The 13570-nt window shown below is 39.4% G+C and overlaps 2 protein-coding genes across 2 annotated transcripts in view; both read right to left on the bottom strand.

The window, feature by feature from the left end:
• Positions 1 to 4183, bottom strand: part of LOC107732216 (uncharacterized) — a 10086-nt gene extending 5903 nt beyond the window's left edge. The window contains exons 1-10 of the mRNA XM_016543495.1: positions 4144 to 4183; positions 3666 to 3983; positions 3229 to 3546; positions 2811 to 3140; positions 1864 to 2031; positions 1071 to 1166; positions 802 to 845; positions 596 to 683; positions 215 to 310; positions 21 to 64 (exon numbers count right to left, since the gene is read on the bottom strand). Coding sequence (XP_016398981.1) covers positions 21 to 64; positions 215 to 310; positions 596 to 683; positions 802 to 845; positions 1071 to 1166; positions 1864 to 2031; positions 2811 to 3140; positions 3229 to 3546; positions 3666 to 3983; positions 4144 to 4183 — 1542 coding nt within the window. The remainder of the gene's footprint in view (positions 1 to 20; positions 65 to 214; positions 311 to 595; positions 684 to 801; positions 846 to 1070; positions 1167 to 1863; positions 2032 to 2810; positions 3141 to 3228; positions 3547 to 3665; positions 3984 to 4143) is intronic.
• A 9020-nt stretch (positions 4184 to 13203) lies between these two features.
• Positions 13204 to 13570, bottom strand: part of LOC107732215 (polymeric immunoglobulin receptor-like) — a 5717-nt gene continuing 5350 nt past the window's right edge. The window contains exon 4 of the mRNA XM_016543494.1: positions 13204 to 13532. Coding sequence (XP_016398980.1) covers positions 13204 to 13532 — 329 coding nt within the window. The remainder of the gene's footprint in view (positions 13533 to 13570) is intronic.

The raw sequence follows: 13570 nt of genomic DNA, 5'->3' as shown, positions 1-13570 counted from the left end.
ACTGGACTGACTGGACTGACTGCTTCAGGTTTTCCTGCTCCAGTCTGAGATGATGAATCACCGCCTGCCAACTAAATTACATTTTGCTCATGTCTCATTGCAGCCTGTAGATGGCGACAGACTCAAAGTGGGAATACAGATCAACAAATCTTTGCATTTTAAACTCAGTATAATGGAGTTTCTGCATCTAAAGGCATTAAGAAGGAGCTTTTACCTCGAGACTGATGCTTCTTACAGAGAAACAGTAATAAGAGACCAACGATGATCAGAACCAGAAGAACCAGAACCAGAGAGATGATCAGAGAAGAGCCTGAAAACACAGGAGATGAAACAATCAGCTCAGATCAATCTGAGCTGAATATCTGATCAGATCACGGGCGTAGCTTGATGTTTGGGGCAGGATTGACCAGAGCATGATACTGGGCTTGCAGGTTATAGGTTTCACGTTGAACATTCACACAAGCGGTGTAAATAATGTTCTTGTCTTATACTCAGTTATGCTCATGTGTAGCTGAATGTGCCATTCAGTTTGTCCTAAACAGACTTTTTGAGCACAGAATCACTCTAAACTGGCTCTGTTTAAAGAGACTGTGACCTGAGGTTAAATTGTGGGAAAAAAAAAAAATGGGTAATTGTTTGTGAGAGTCTTTAATCTCCTCATAATCACATCCAGTGTGAGAAACCTGAGGAAAGAAAGAAAAATTATTAACAGCTCTGAATATCTTCATGATGGAGGCATTAGAATTTATTCTCATTATGAATAAAAATCAACATCTTATTTTATACAGTAACTGGACTGACTGCTTCAGGTTTTCCTGCTCCAGTCTGAGATGATGAATCACCGCCTGCCAAAACAAGAGTCTAAATTAATGACGTTATATCACATTTCAACACTGGTGTCTAATGGAAATGCTTTCACACATCATCAAATATCTGTATTTTGCTCATGTCTCATTGCAGGCTGTAGGTGGCGACAGACTCAAAGTGGGATTACAGATCAACAAATCTTTGCATTTTAAACTCAGTATAATGTAGTTTCTGCATCTAAAGACATTAAGAAGGAGCTTTACCTCGAGACTGATGCTTCTTACAGAGAAACAGTAATAAGAGACCAACAGTGATCAGAACCAGAAGAACCAGAACCAGAGAGACGATCAGAGAAGAGCCTGACAACACAGGAGATGAAACAATCAGATCTGATCACTCTGAGCTGAATATCTGATCAGATCACGGGCGTAGCTTGATGTTTGGGACAGGATTGACCAGAGCATGATACTGGGCTTGCAGGTTATAGGTTTCACGTTGAACATTCACACAAGCGGTGTAAATAATGTTTGTCTAATACTCAGTTATGCTCATGTGTAGCTGAATGTGCCATTCAGTTTGTCCTAAACAGACTTTTTGAGCACAGAATCACTCTAACCTGGCTCTGTTTAAAGAGACTGTGACCTGAAGTTAAATTGTGGAAAAAAACCAAAACAAAATATAGCACAACATTTTGTTTTTGAGGATGGAAATGCTATTAAGAGTTATAAACCTTATCCTTGAGCCCGTGAAAAGTCTTTGAGCCACTGAATGTCAAGTTTCCATTTATGCCACACAAACAGCAGCTGTTGTCTTGCTAGACCACAAACAGCAAACTACAGAATGCTAATTCAGTTCAATAGATCTAATATCAAAACAAGAATGAGTGGATGATTGTTATTATTTATTTTTTTTATACATCAATGATTTAAATGTATTAAATTAAACTATTTATTTTATAGTTGAAAATCTAATATTTTTTTAATATTTAGTAATATCTTTCTGGTGTCAGAGCTCCTCACAAGTTAAACCATGAATCACATGTTTGTGTTTCAGCACCTGCTGGTGTAAAACTAGATGGAGACGATTTAGAAACTCCTGTGATCAGTGGAGTTCTGACTGATGAGAAAGAAGAAGAAGATGATGATGATGATGGTGGTGGTGATGATGAAGGTGATGATGCAGATGATGAAGATGTTGGTTGTGGTGAAGTTGTTTCTGAAACATCTGTATATAAAACAATAAAACAATGAACTTCTAAAGGATGTTTTTTCACACACAGAACGTGACATCACGTGTCTCGTGGTAAATATAAGTGTTACTGATGTCATTCACACACTCACTACCCAGAATTCATGTTTGCTGATACAGAGACACTCAGAAATTAAAACTGCGAGCTGTTTGTTTGAGTTTCAGTAACTGAAGTCTGTGGTTTCTCAGTGAATAATAGCAGGTTACTGGACGAGCATCTTTAACTGCAGCTTCTTAATTATAGAACAAGACTGGTTCAGTGACTCTCAGCAGCACAACAACTGCTCTAATACTGCATTCAGATGAGCACACTTCAACTAGTTAAAAACTACAGTAACACTGTGTCCACATGATCAACTAATGCTGCAGCTTTGAGTCCAGATCTGCAGTACTGGACACTTAAATAATGAAGAATGAAACACACAAACACTGTCCTCTGCTTTACTCTGTGTTCAGTTTCTCAACAGCAACATTGATCTACAGAAGACTGCACTTTAACCTGCACAGACTGCAATCATGAACCTTTATAAGGAAACTTCCTCTTTTTAACTGTGGTTTGTGGTTTTGCTCTGTTAAAAAGACAGAACATCTAAAATTAACCTGCTGGTAAACCTGTATGAACAGAATCAGTTCTCTTAAAAACATCATGATAACTTTCTTTACACAGTCAAGCAACATGATATAAGACAAAGCGTGAAGCAAGTTTTTATTTTTAATTACATTATGATTAATATGAGTGAGAAAATCATCCGTACTTGTAACGCTGATGAGGACTGGTGTGATGAAGCTCTTGTGTCCTTGATCAGACTGAACTCCACACCAGTATTCAGCTGAATGTTGTTGAGTCACATGACTGATGGTTCCCGTCAGGAGCTGCTGCTCTCTGTCATCATACAGCTGCATCTGTCCCTCAGCGCTCCATCTTCTGCTCTCCTCCACAGACGTCTCTTCAGCACAGAGATCAGATCCAGATCTCCTGCAGACAAACTTCACATCAGCACTGTGGGATTGTGGGTATTTGCAGCTGATGTTCACAGATCCTCCTGCAGCAGCTGAGAGACTGATGCTCTTCTCACAACAATCAGCTGTTTGAGAGACAAATCAAGTGCAGCAATGTTAGAATTAAACAAGAGATTCATCAATTCACCACAGAAACAAATGAAAGCAGCTCACCCTTCTTAACGTCCAGCTTAAACTCAGAGAAGAGACTGTAGTCTTCAGAAACTTTGACTATAATCTTATATTCTCCAGAATCGTCCACATTCAGCTCTCTGATAAACGCACGTAAGAGACGTGCAGATCTGTCATCATGAACAGAGAATCGGCCGACATGTTTCCATTCTGCTGCTCTGTCAGTGCTTATTAGAGTTATACATTGATATGATCCAGCTTTACAGACGTCTATCAAATAATTATTTTCTAGCATCTTATATTTGTAGTTTATAATAATGTTTCCTCCTGAATATCCTCTCACAGCACTGATTTGTTCACCTGTTGAACACAAATCCAGATAATTTGTCATTTTAGACTCAATGAACACATATATTACAGTCAGTGTTGAGTGTGTGATGTTGATGATCATCATGAGTTTAAGAGTCTCAGTTACTCACCTGTTACAACGTTCAGATTCACTTCAGTGTGAGGATCTGGTCCTAGTTTCTCGACTCCACAATAGTACGTGTCAGAATCCTGTTTACTCAGATCTCTGATGGTCACAGTGAAAACTGCTGCTGTTGTGTTGACATACAGTGAGAATCTTCCAGAATCAACCCATTTGCTTTTCTTATCAGTCTTGATGAGTTCAGAGCATGTGGACCACTCTCCTCTACAAAAATACTTAGCATTGTCTGTATATTCTCTATCATATCTGCATGTGATGATGACTCCTCCTCCTGAATATCCTCTCACACTGATGGAGCTCATGACACCTACAACACACCAGAATTAAAAACACTTTATATATTGATGAGACTAAACACAGATGAAGTTTTAAACCAATTTAAAAGTTGTTCTTCAAGTCAATTCAACATGAGCTGAAGTTAAAATCTCTGCTGTTTTGAGTGATTTACTGTGAGTTCAGATTCTTACCAGGAATCATCAGCAGAGTGAAAGTCCAGATGATCTTCATTCTTCTCTCTTATTCAATGATCTTCTCTGTTGTTAGATCAGTTCTTCTGAAGCTCTCGATGTGTGTTCAGATGAGTTCTGAGTGTTTCTTTCCTGTTTAACATGTTTAACATAAACTGCTGACTGTGACAGAGAGACGCCCACTTCCTCTGAGAGAGAGAGAGAGAGAGAGGTGAGAGAGAGAGAGAGAGAGAGAGAGGGAGACTCTGAACAGTGACACCTGATGGACACACGTGCAAACAGCAGTCCCCATGGTCATCTCACAAATGTAGTCTCTGATTGGTTAATTATATATTACAGTGCAAATATTTAAGATTTTAATTTTAATATTCATCCAAACATCATTAAGATGGAGACAATTTGAAGACTCAATACACATAATTTATGTGTTTCCGTTTGAATGACACTTGCATTTCAATTATTAAACTTCATTACAATAAGTTAAATAAAATAACATTCAATATCATATAAGTGAATGCATATTCATAAAACTCACTGTCTGTTTTCCACAGTGTCTTTGTTTGAATGACTCTTTCACTCCTTCAGTGAATCTGGTCTCTAAAGGGGCTCATATGAGACACATCAGAACAAAACCTGCTGGAAACCACAAACCACGACGACAGTCTGACACAAATAAAACTAAAGTGAAGTGTGAAAGTATCAGCATTGAGAGTCAAATGGCTCCATGTTGATCAGTCACAGATCATGTTCAGCTGAACTCACCAGAATAGAGTGATAATCTATTAGTATTGAGAGCAATAACTGTAAAAGAGGTTTTAACATTTATTTGCATTTAAATGTAATTCAGGGACCTTCAGGTTTAACTGTGAAGGAGTGTGAAGACGTAAGCAGCTAAACATTTAATAGGTCTATTCGACAACTGTTTGACCAACAAAAACATCCAGTGATGCAAGCTACTCTGCTTTTTGTCACAATTAACGTTTTGAATTGGAGATGAAGACTGCTATGTGTGGGATTCATGTTATTCATTACTAAATGTGGCAAGAAATTAAATTTACCGGTAAAGCACCATTCACACATACATTTCAAAATACCGGTCAATTCTGTGACGTCAGTAACCAGAAATGACCTCTAAACAGCTCCCGGTGTTGTGTTTGTAAACATGGAGTGTTTTAGTTGATGTTTTCACCTTTGTGTCAAACGTTCACACTCATGCAGCTATTGCAGAGACATCACATTAGACGACTCTACACATTTCTTTGTCTCCCGTAAACAGTGCAGTATAAATGCGTCATCTGAGTCAGAATGTTACACTCTAAAAAATGCTGGGTTAAATACAACCCTTGTAAAAACACCATTCATATACATCCCCCCTTCCTTTATTTTTCACATTTTGGGTTAGTCTGTAGGTCTATTAGACATAATCTGCCTTCTAGATAAACATGTGTGTGTTTATGAAGGCGAGCATCACCTTTACACACAGTCACAGTGAATCCTCCTCCGACCAGCAGCAGAGTCGAACACAAAGAAATCATGTTCAGCAAAGAGAAATCTGAAAACACAGAAACACATTACGGAGAGACAGAGCGTATTAAAATGTATTTAAATACACAAAACAGCCAACACTCGTGGCAAATATACACAGTTGTGAATGAATATAAAGTGAAATCTGAGCTGTAGTATATTTACAAACTGTGTTATTTAAAACTGTATCAAGCATCGAAGTTTTGAACTTTGAAATCTTCCTGATCTTCACACCAAGGTGGACAGATAATGGAGGAAGCCTTATTCATCTCACATTCAATGACTGAAATTACACAAACGTGTAGGGCATGCACAAGCATGGTTATGCACTGATGCCTCCTGTTGAAGAGACGCTTGTAAGCTATTTTTCAGTGGGAGAATAATTGACGTTGGAGAACTCTGCCGTCTAAACTGCTGAGTACTACTTTGTATTTGAATGTCAGAGCATACATGGCTGCAGGTCAGGCTGGAGGTGCGTTGCACACCATGCCGGTGTTACAGGCCTAACAGTCAGACCTGCTCTTTTGCCTGATGTAGTAACTGAGCTGTGCTGGATCACACATTTTAGAGATGATAGTTCAGAAGTTCAGAGAGGCGTAGGTGTGGTTTTAAAAATGCATACACGATGATGCCTCCCCAGGACGAGTTCTTAGGTAGGCAGCTCCTTCTCACGTCATGTGATACACTAAGGTGAAGCTTATGATCAGATCATGATCAGACCTCTGAGCTCTGTGCTTGGGATGGACACTGGCACCCACCCCAGTAAGGAAGGGAGAATGGATTAAATGCCAGGACTTTCCTTGCAATGGGTTTGGAGCTTGGGGTTTGGCCGTAGGGAACTGCATCACTAACAGTTCCATGACAGACTTGAGTGAGGGAATCTGATTCTGGCATCTAGGTCCATTGATTCCTTGTTCGGTGCTTGCACAGTCAATAAGGCAATCATTCCCTCAGCATGGCACAGTGGGTATTCTCTAACCCCAGGGGTTTTCAAGCCTGTCCTGGAGGACCCCCCAGCACTGCACATTTTGTATGTTTACCTTATCAGACACACTCAATTCAGGTCTTGCAAGGCATCATCAAACTACGCCTTTGTCTATTTGTTTATTTTGAATACGCGCCCTCTAGCGGTGAAAATGACATATTGTGCCTTTAAGGACAAATGACACAGAATCAATTTGATTGCATTATTTTAAATCTTCCACTAGATGGCGCCAGTATAATTTACATGTAAACAGTCTGGAGGGCCTCGGTAAACTTAAAACGCAGCTTCAAAATAAAAATAATTTAAATAAATTAAAACAACAAAACATGATGAAAATGCTAAACATACAAGATATAGTACAAAATATAACACATACAACTAACATAATTCATACATCTGAGGCCCATTTCAGAAAGGAGGTTAAGTGAAAAGTATGTTAACCCTGAAATGAGGGGAATTCTGGGTTTTCCGTTTCAGAATGTAAGGTTTGTCAAACCCGAGAAAGCAGGGTAAGTCAAGCCCGTTTCTGAAAGAGAGGTAACTTATACTCAGAGTCAGTTACCATGGTAACTTACTCTGTGAACCTAACCTGGGGTGCGTTTCCCAAAAGTAACTATGGTCGCAAGTTCCTTCGTTACCAGTCGATTTCAATGGAACTAACTACCATAGTTAGCTAACGATGCTTTTGGGAAACACACCCCTGGTCGGGAGCGGGTTTTCTTTGTTATACCCAGAGTTTCTTTTGGTCTCCTCCCCTTTTTAAAGCATAAGCGATGTTTAAATACCTCATTCATTCATTCATTCATTCACGCTGCAAAAATGCATTTCTTAGTGAGTATTTTGGAATCTAAATTAAGTGCATTTTACTTAAAACAAGAAAAATAATATTAATGCAAATGGAAACAAGATTATTTGTCTTACCCCACCTTGATTTAAGAATCTTTAGATATTTTGACTGAAAAAAACAAGACAAAAATACTAAGTAAGAAAAGCATTTTTTGCAGTGCAGGTACATACATTCAATAAAGTAAACATCACCATCCTTGTTATAATAGTGTTTTATAATTAATATATATCGCTATTAAATATGATAACATATTAGAATAATATAATATTACCTTATATATAATTAACATATAATACAACTATATATATATATATGGCATATTTGATAACTATATTGTAATCATATATAATATTATAAGGTCACGCATGTGCTGATAGCTCTGAAGTAAACTAACACTGAAACATAACCTATTCCGGAGCAGGTTTTGTTCAGGGAATAAGTTGATATGGCTACTTAGAGTTACCTCCGTTTTTGGAAACGAAAGCTGAGTTTATCCACTTACTTACCCTTAAACATACCCGGGTATGTCACATAACCTGCTTTCTGGAATACCCCCTGTTCTTAACCCAAAAACTCAGAGTTTCCCATCTCAGGATAAGTCAACTCAGAGTTCAAGTTTCTGTCACGGAAAAACACCGTGTAAAAAAGGGTCTGGGTCCAAATGCAGGTCTTTATTAACTTAAGGGCAAACAAAGTAAAAACCAAAACGGAAACACAAACAGATATCAGAATCTGACAACAGGCTCAAAACAGAAACAGGGATATGACACAACTACGGCAACTTAGTGCTTGTATCAGTCCACATATCAACAACTAATAATCCAGACCAGAGAGGCGTGGGGAAGGAGTATAAATAGCCATCAGGATGGGCAACAGCTGTGTATGTGTGTGAGTAGGTGAACAGGTGTGTGGAGTTAAGGTAAAGGAGTCCGGGAGGATGGGAAATGGCGACCTCTGGTGGTGAGAGGGAGAAACACCTGACCCAGACCCCTGACAGTTTCATCTTTATATTATAGTGCTTCTGTTTTAAACAGTTATTGTGCTTCACCACCATCTACAGCATCTCTCATGTCTGTCTAGTGAAGGCCAGTAGAGGACGCCGAAACACTTTCACTTCAAGACACTTTCAACTGTATGTGATGAATGTGAAACTCTTCTGATGCACGTTCAGCACTGTGTGAACTAATTAAAAAATATGAAAGATATGAACATGTAATCACCGTGAGTCTGTTTATTCTTTCGTACGGCCAGTAGAAACATCAGAACACAAATTAGGTGCAAAACCGAAACCTCAGAAATGAAGATCATTGAGGAGCCTCAAAATACAAGAGAAAATATCTTTAATGTGCAATGTGAGATTCATATTGAGAGAAAGACAAACTACATGAAAATATGAAGAGGTTTTAGAGCAGTAATATCTACCTGTTATTGACGATGTTGTATCATCTGAAGGCAATGTGATTTCTGTGATCGTTTGAGTTTTCACTGATACTGATGATGATGATGATGATGATGGATATGGCATATTCAGGTCATTTGTCTCTGTAATGACAGTAATGTTCTCACAGTAACATTGAGATGCCAGGAAATGAACATCTCACATGCAGAACATTTACTTCCGTTTTTGCACATTAAAAATAAAACTTACAGCTTACAGCTTCTGTACACTTTCACACATTTATGTTTGCTGGCACACAGTCACCCAGATACAGTAACAAAACAACTTAACTTCACTTTCTAGCTGCTTTAAAACAATCCATCCATTCATCCATTTTCCACCGCTTATCCGGCACCGGGTCGCAGGGCTGAGTAAGGACACCCATATATCCTTTTCCCTGGCCACTTCCTACAGTTCATCCTGGGGGATCTCAAGGGGTTCCCAAGCCACCTGAGAGATAATCCCTCCATCATGTCCTGGTTCTGCCCTGGGGTCTCTTCCTAGTTGGGTATGTCTCAAACACCTCCACTGGAAGGGGTCTGAAAGGCATCCTAACCAGATGCCCAAACTACCTCAACTGGCTCCTTTCAACGTGGAGGAGCAGCTGCTTTACTCTGAGTCTCTCCTAGATGTCAGAGCTTCGCACCCTGCGGAGAAAACTCATTTTAACCGCTTGTACCTACGATCTTGTTCTTTTGGTCATTACCCAGAGCTCATCATGACTACAGGTGAGGGTTGATACATAAATCAACTGGTAAATTGAGAGCTTTGCCTTCAGGCTTAGCGCCCTCTTCACCATGACGGCAAGTACAATGACGCATTACTGCTGCTGCTGTACCAATCCACCTGTCAATCTCTTGCTCAAACCTACCTTCTCTTGTGAACAACACGCTGAGGTACTTGAACTCCTCTACTTGGGGAAGCAACTCACTCCCTAACCGGAGTCGGCAATCCACTCTTGCTGCTCTTGGGTTACCGCCGTGACAGGCACCAACAAACTTCCAGCCACAGCTTGCAGTAGCCGCTTCCGCAATGGAGGCTTTGAACAGGGCCCACTCGGGGTCCATGTCCCCAGCCTCCTCCGGGAGTAAGGCAAATCTTCTCCAGAGGTGGGAGATGAAAATATTCCAGACAGGATCCTCAGCCAGGCGTTCCCAGTTAACACTCACAGTCATTCTTTCATTAAGTTACAATTTTCATCTGCTCAAGCAGAACGTTAATGTCATCTTGTGCTTCCGCAAGGCATCTCTGGCTAAAACTAGCTAACGTTAAAGTTAGTGAGTCCATACAAAACTAAGTAGCTAACTGTTCTCACGTCATGTACAGTGCAGGTTAAAACAAATAAACGAAGGTCTACATATTTCAGTGCCTCTCCATATTAAACTGGTTAGATGAAAATGAATTTAATCTTACCCTGCGGTACATAATCCTGGATGTTGTCATCTGCTATCATGATGACCATAATAAGGCTTCTCCCACTTGCATTGTGATCTGTAAACCCTCGCTTACAAATTAAGTTACACACCATATTTTAAAATCTTTTATATATCCCATATTTTAAAATATTTTGTATATGAATGGTGGTCCTTCTGTGACCAAAATTTATCAAAAACATCTTGGGACAAGGTTTTCACACTGACAGCTGTCATTGTAAGACAGTTAGCAACTCTGTTTGTTTGTCCGAGTTCGCAACAGTAACTAAGGTGGGTGGGGCTTATCGATAGGTCAATTAGTTTGGGTTTCCCGGGTCTGTACGGAAGCCTCCCCCGACATCTTATCCAACTCCCCACCAGGTGGTGATCAGTTGACAGCTCTGCTCCACTCTTTATCTGAGTGTTCAGAACATACGGCTGCAGGTTCAATGATATGACTACGAAGTCAATCAAAGACCTTTGTTCTTGTACCAAGTATACTTATGGACCGCCTTATGTTCAAACATGGTGTTTTTTATGGCAAAACCATGCTGAGCATGGAAGTCCAATAACTCGGGTTCAGATCAGGCAGGACGTTCCTTCCAATCCCCCCCCTCCAGGTTTCTCCGTCATCAATTCACCACAGAAACAAATGAAAGCAGCTCACCCTTCTTAACGTCCAGCTTAAACTCAGAGAAGAGACTGTAGTCTTCAGAAACTTTGACTATAATCTTATATTCTCCAGAATCATTCACATTCAGCTCTCTGATAAACACACGTAAGAGACGTGCAGATCTGTCATCATGAACGGAGAATCGGCCGACATGTTTCCATTCTGCTGCTTTGTCAGTGTTTATTAGAGTTATACATTGATATGATCCAGTTTTACAGAAGTATTTCTCATGGTTCTCATGATTCATCTCATATTTATAGTTTATAATGACGTTTCCTCCAGAATATCCTCTCACAGCACTGATTTTTTTCATCTGTTAAGCACAAACCCAGATAATCTATTGCCTTGTACTCAATGAACACGTATCCAATCACTTAAATGTTGAACATATCTGCTGCAGCATTAATGAATGCAGGTCAAGATCACTTATGAGTGTCAATATTACATGAGGAGATATTATTTAGTTATGTAGAAGTTATTTATTATATTTTATGGGTTTCATGTTTGAACAGCAGTAATTATAGTCAGTGTTGAGTGTCTGATGTTGATGATCATCATGAGTTTGAGAGTCTCAGTTACTCACTTATAACGTTCACATTCACTTCAGTGTAGTAGGAATCTATTTTTGCATAAATATCAGTTCCACAATGGTACGTGTCAGAATCCTGTTCACTCAGATCTCTGATGGTCACAGTGATAACGTCTCAGGTTACGTATGTAACCATGGTTCCTCGAGGGAACGAGACGCTGCGTTGGAGGACGCTAAGGGAACGCTCTTCAGCGTGACCGATGTCATAACCCCTCGATTTCCGTTTTGTTTTGTAGAAAACATGGAAACACCAAAGATGCTTTAATATGTTGTGCGTTTTAATAGACCGGTGAGGACCGCACAGAGTAGCATTATAACAGAACTTTCAAATGTATCTCGTATGATAAAACAGTGCTGCTTTACCCCACATACGCATGACCGGAAGGACCAGAAGCGGTCGACTGTTGCATAATAAAAGCTCCGCTGCTTTCGAACCGGGTGTCACGCTCGTTCAGCATCCTCGTTTCGCTTCGACGGCTTTCAGCCTCACCCTGCTTCATTCTACTACGTTAATAAATCATTAGCTCATCCATGAACATGATTTCTGCCCAAGTCCCGTCGGATTGCATCGGCTGTGGGGATGAAGACCACATCTCCCATGATTCCACACTCAGTCACGCATCATCAAACTACGCCTTTGTCTATTTGTTTATTTTGAATACGCGCCCTCTAGCGGTGAAAATTACATATTGTGCCTTTAAGGACAAATGACACAGAATCAATTTGATTGCATTATTTTAAATCTTCCACTAGAGGGCGACAGTATAATTTACATGTAAATAGTCTGGAGGGCCTCTGTAAACTTAAAACGCAGCTTCAAAATAAAAATAATTTAAATAAATTAAAACAACAAAACATGATGAAAATGCTAAACATGCAAGATATAGTACAAAATATAACACATACAACAAACATAATTCATACATCTGAGGCCCATTTCAGAAAGGAGGTTAAGTGAAAACGTCTCAGGTTACGTATGTAACAATGGCTCCTCGCCCGGACATAATAAAAATGACTGTCCCACCTATCCATGGCAACAGTACCCTCAGGGTGGAAGGGGGGAGAGCTGGCAACAGCCTAACCGAGGTACTTCACAGGGCCCAGTAAACCCTTGGGGAGGTCCCAATCCAGGCTATTAGGGGGTGCCCAGAGAATCCTATAGGGGTAAGTCAGCTTCCAATTTAAACAACGAAAGCTGATCAAGAGCCTATTATGCAACTTAAAATAAAATGAAAAGCCACACCCATGTTGCTAGACAAAGGTGTTGTCTATACCTGTTTAAATTTAAAATATGCCTCACATCTCCCCATGTCTGAAAAAATTTACATAGAAAATAGGATTCTCTGGAAAAATGCAATAAATTCCAATGAGGACAGGACAGATAGAACAAGATGTGAGACAGACAGTCAATAAGTTGGTAAAGTATATTGAAGTACAAATTCCTGAATCACAGCTATCAAAAACAGAATTTCATTGCACAATTATATATGATCCAGAAAGAGATAAAAAATAATAAAAATAAACAAATAAAATAAAAGAAATAAAGAAATAAAAGAAAAAATAGAACAAATAAGAATTAAACAAGAGATTCATCAATTCACCACAGAAACAAATGAAAGCAGCTCACCCTTCTTAACGTCCAGCTTAAACTCAGAGAAGAGACTGTAGTCTTCAGAAACTTTGACTATAATCTTATATTCTCCAGAATCGTCCACATTCAGCTCTCTGATAAACACACGTAAGAGACGTGCAGATCTGTCATCATGAACGGAGAATCGGCCGACATGTTTCCATTCTGCTGCTTTGTCAGTGTTTATTAGAGTTATACATTGATATGATCCAGTTTTACAGAAGTATTTCTCATGGTTCTCATGATTCATCTCATATTTATAGTTTATAATGACGTTTCCTCCAGAATATCCTCTCACAGCTCTGATTTTTTTCATCTGTTAAGCACAA

The sequence above is a fragment of the Sinocyclocheilus rhinocerous genome, unplaced genomic scaffold, assembly GCF_001515625.1.
Source record: "Sinocyclocheilus rhinocerous isolate Xijiao unplaced genomic scaffold, SAMN03320098_v1.1 scaffold3416, whole genome shotgun sequence".
In the NCBI taxonomy this organism is placed as follows: domain Eukaryota; kingdom Metazoa; phylum Chordata; class Actinopteri; order Cypriniformes; family Cyprinidae; genus Sinocyclocheilus; species Sinocyclocheilus rhinocerous.
The sequence above is the reverse complement of the archived record's forward strand: the minus strand, read 5'-3'. Positions and strand labels throughout refer to the sequence as shown.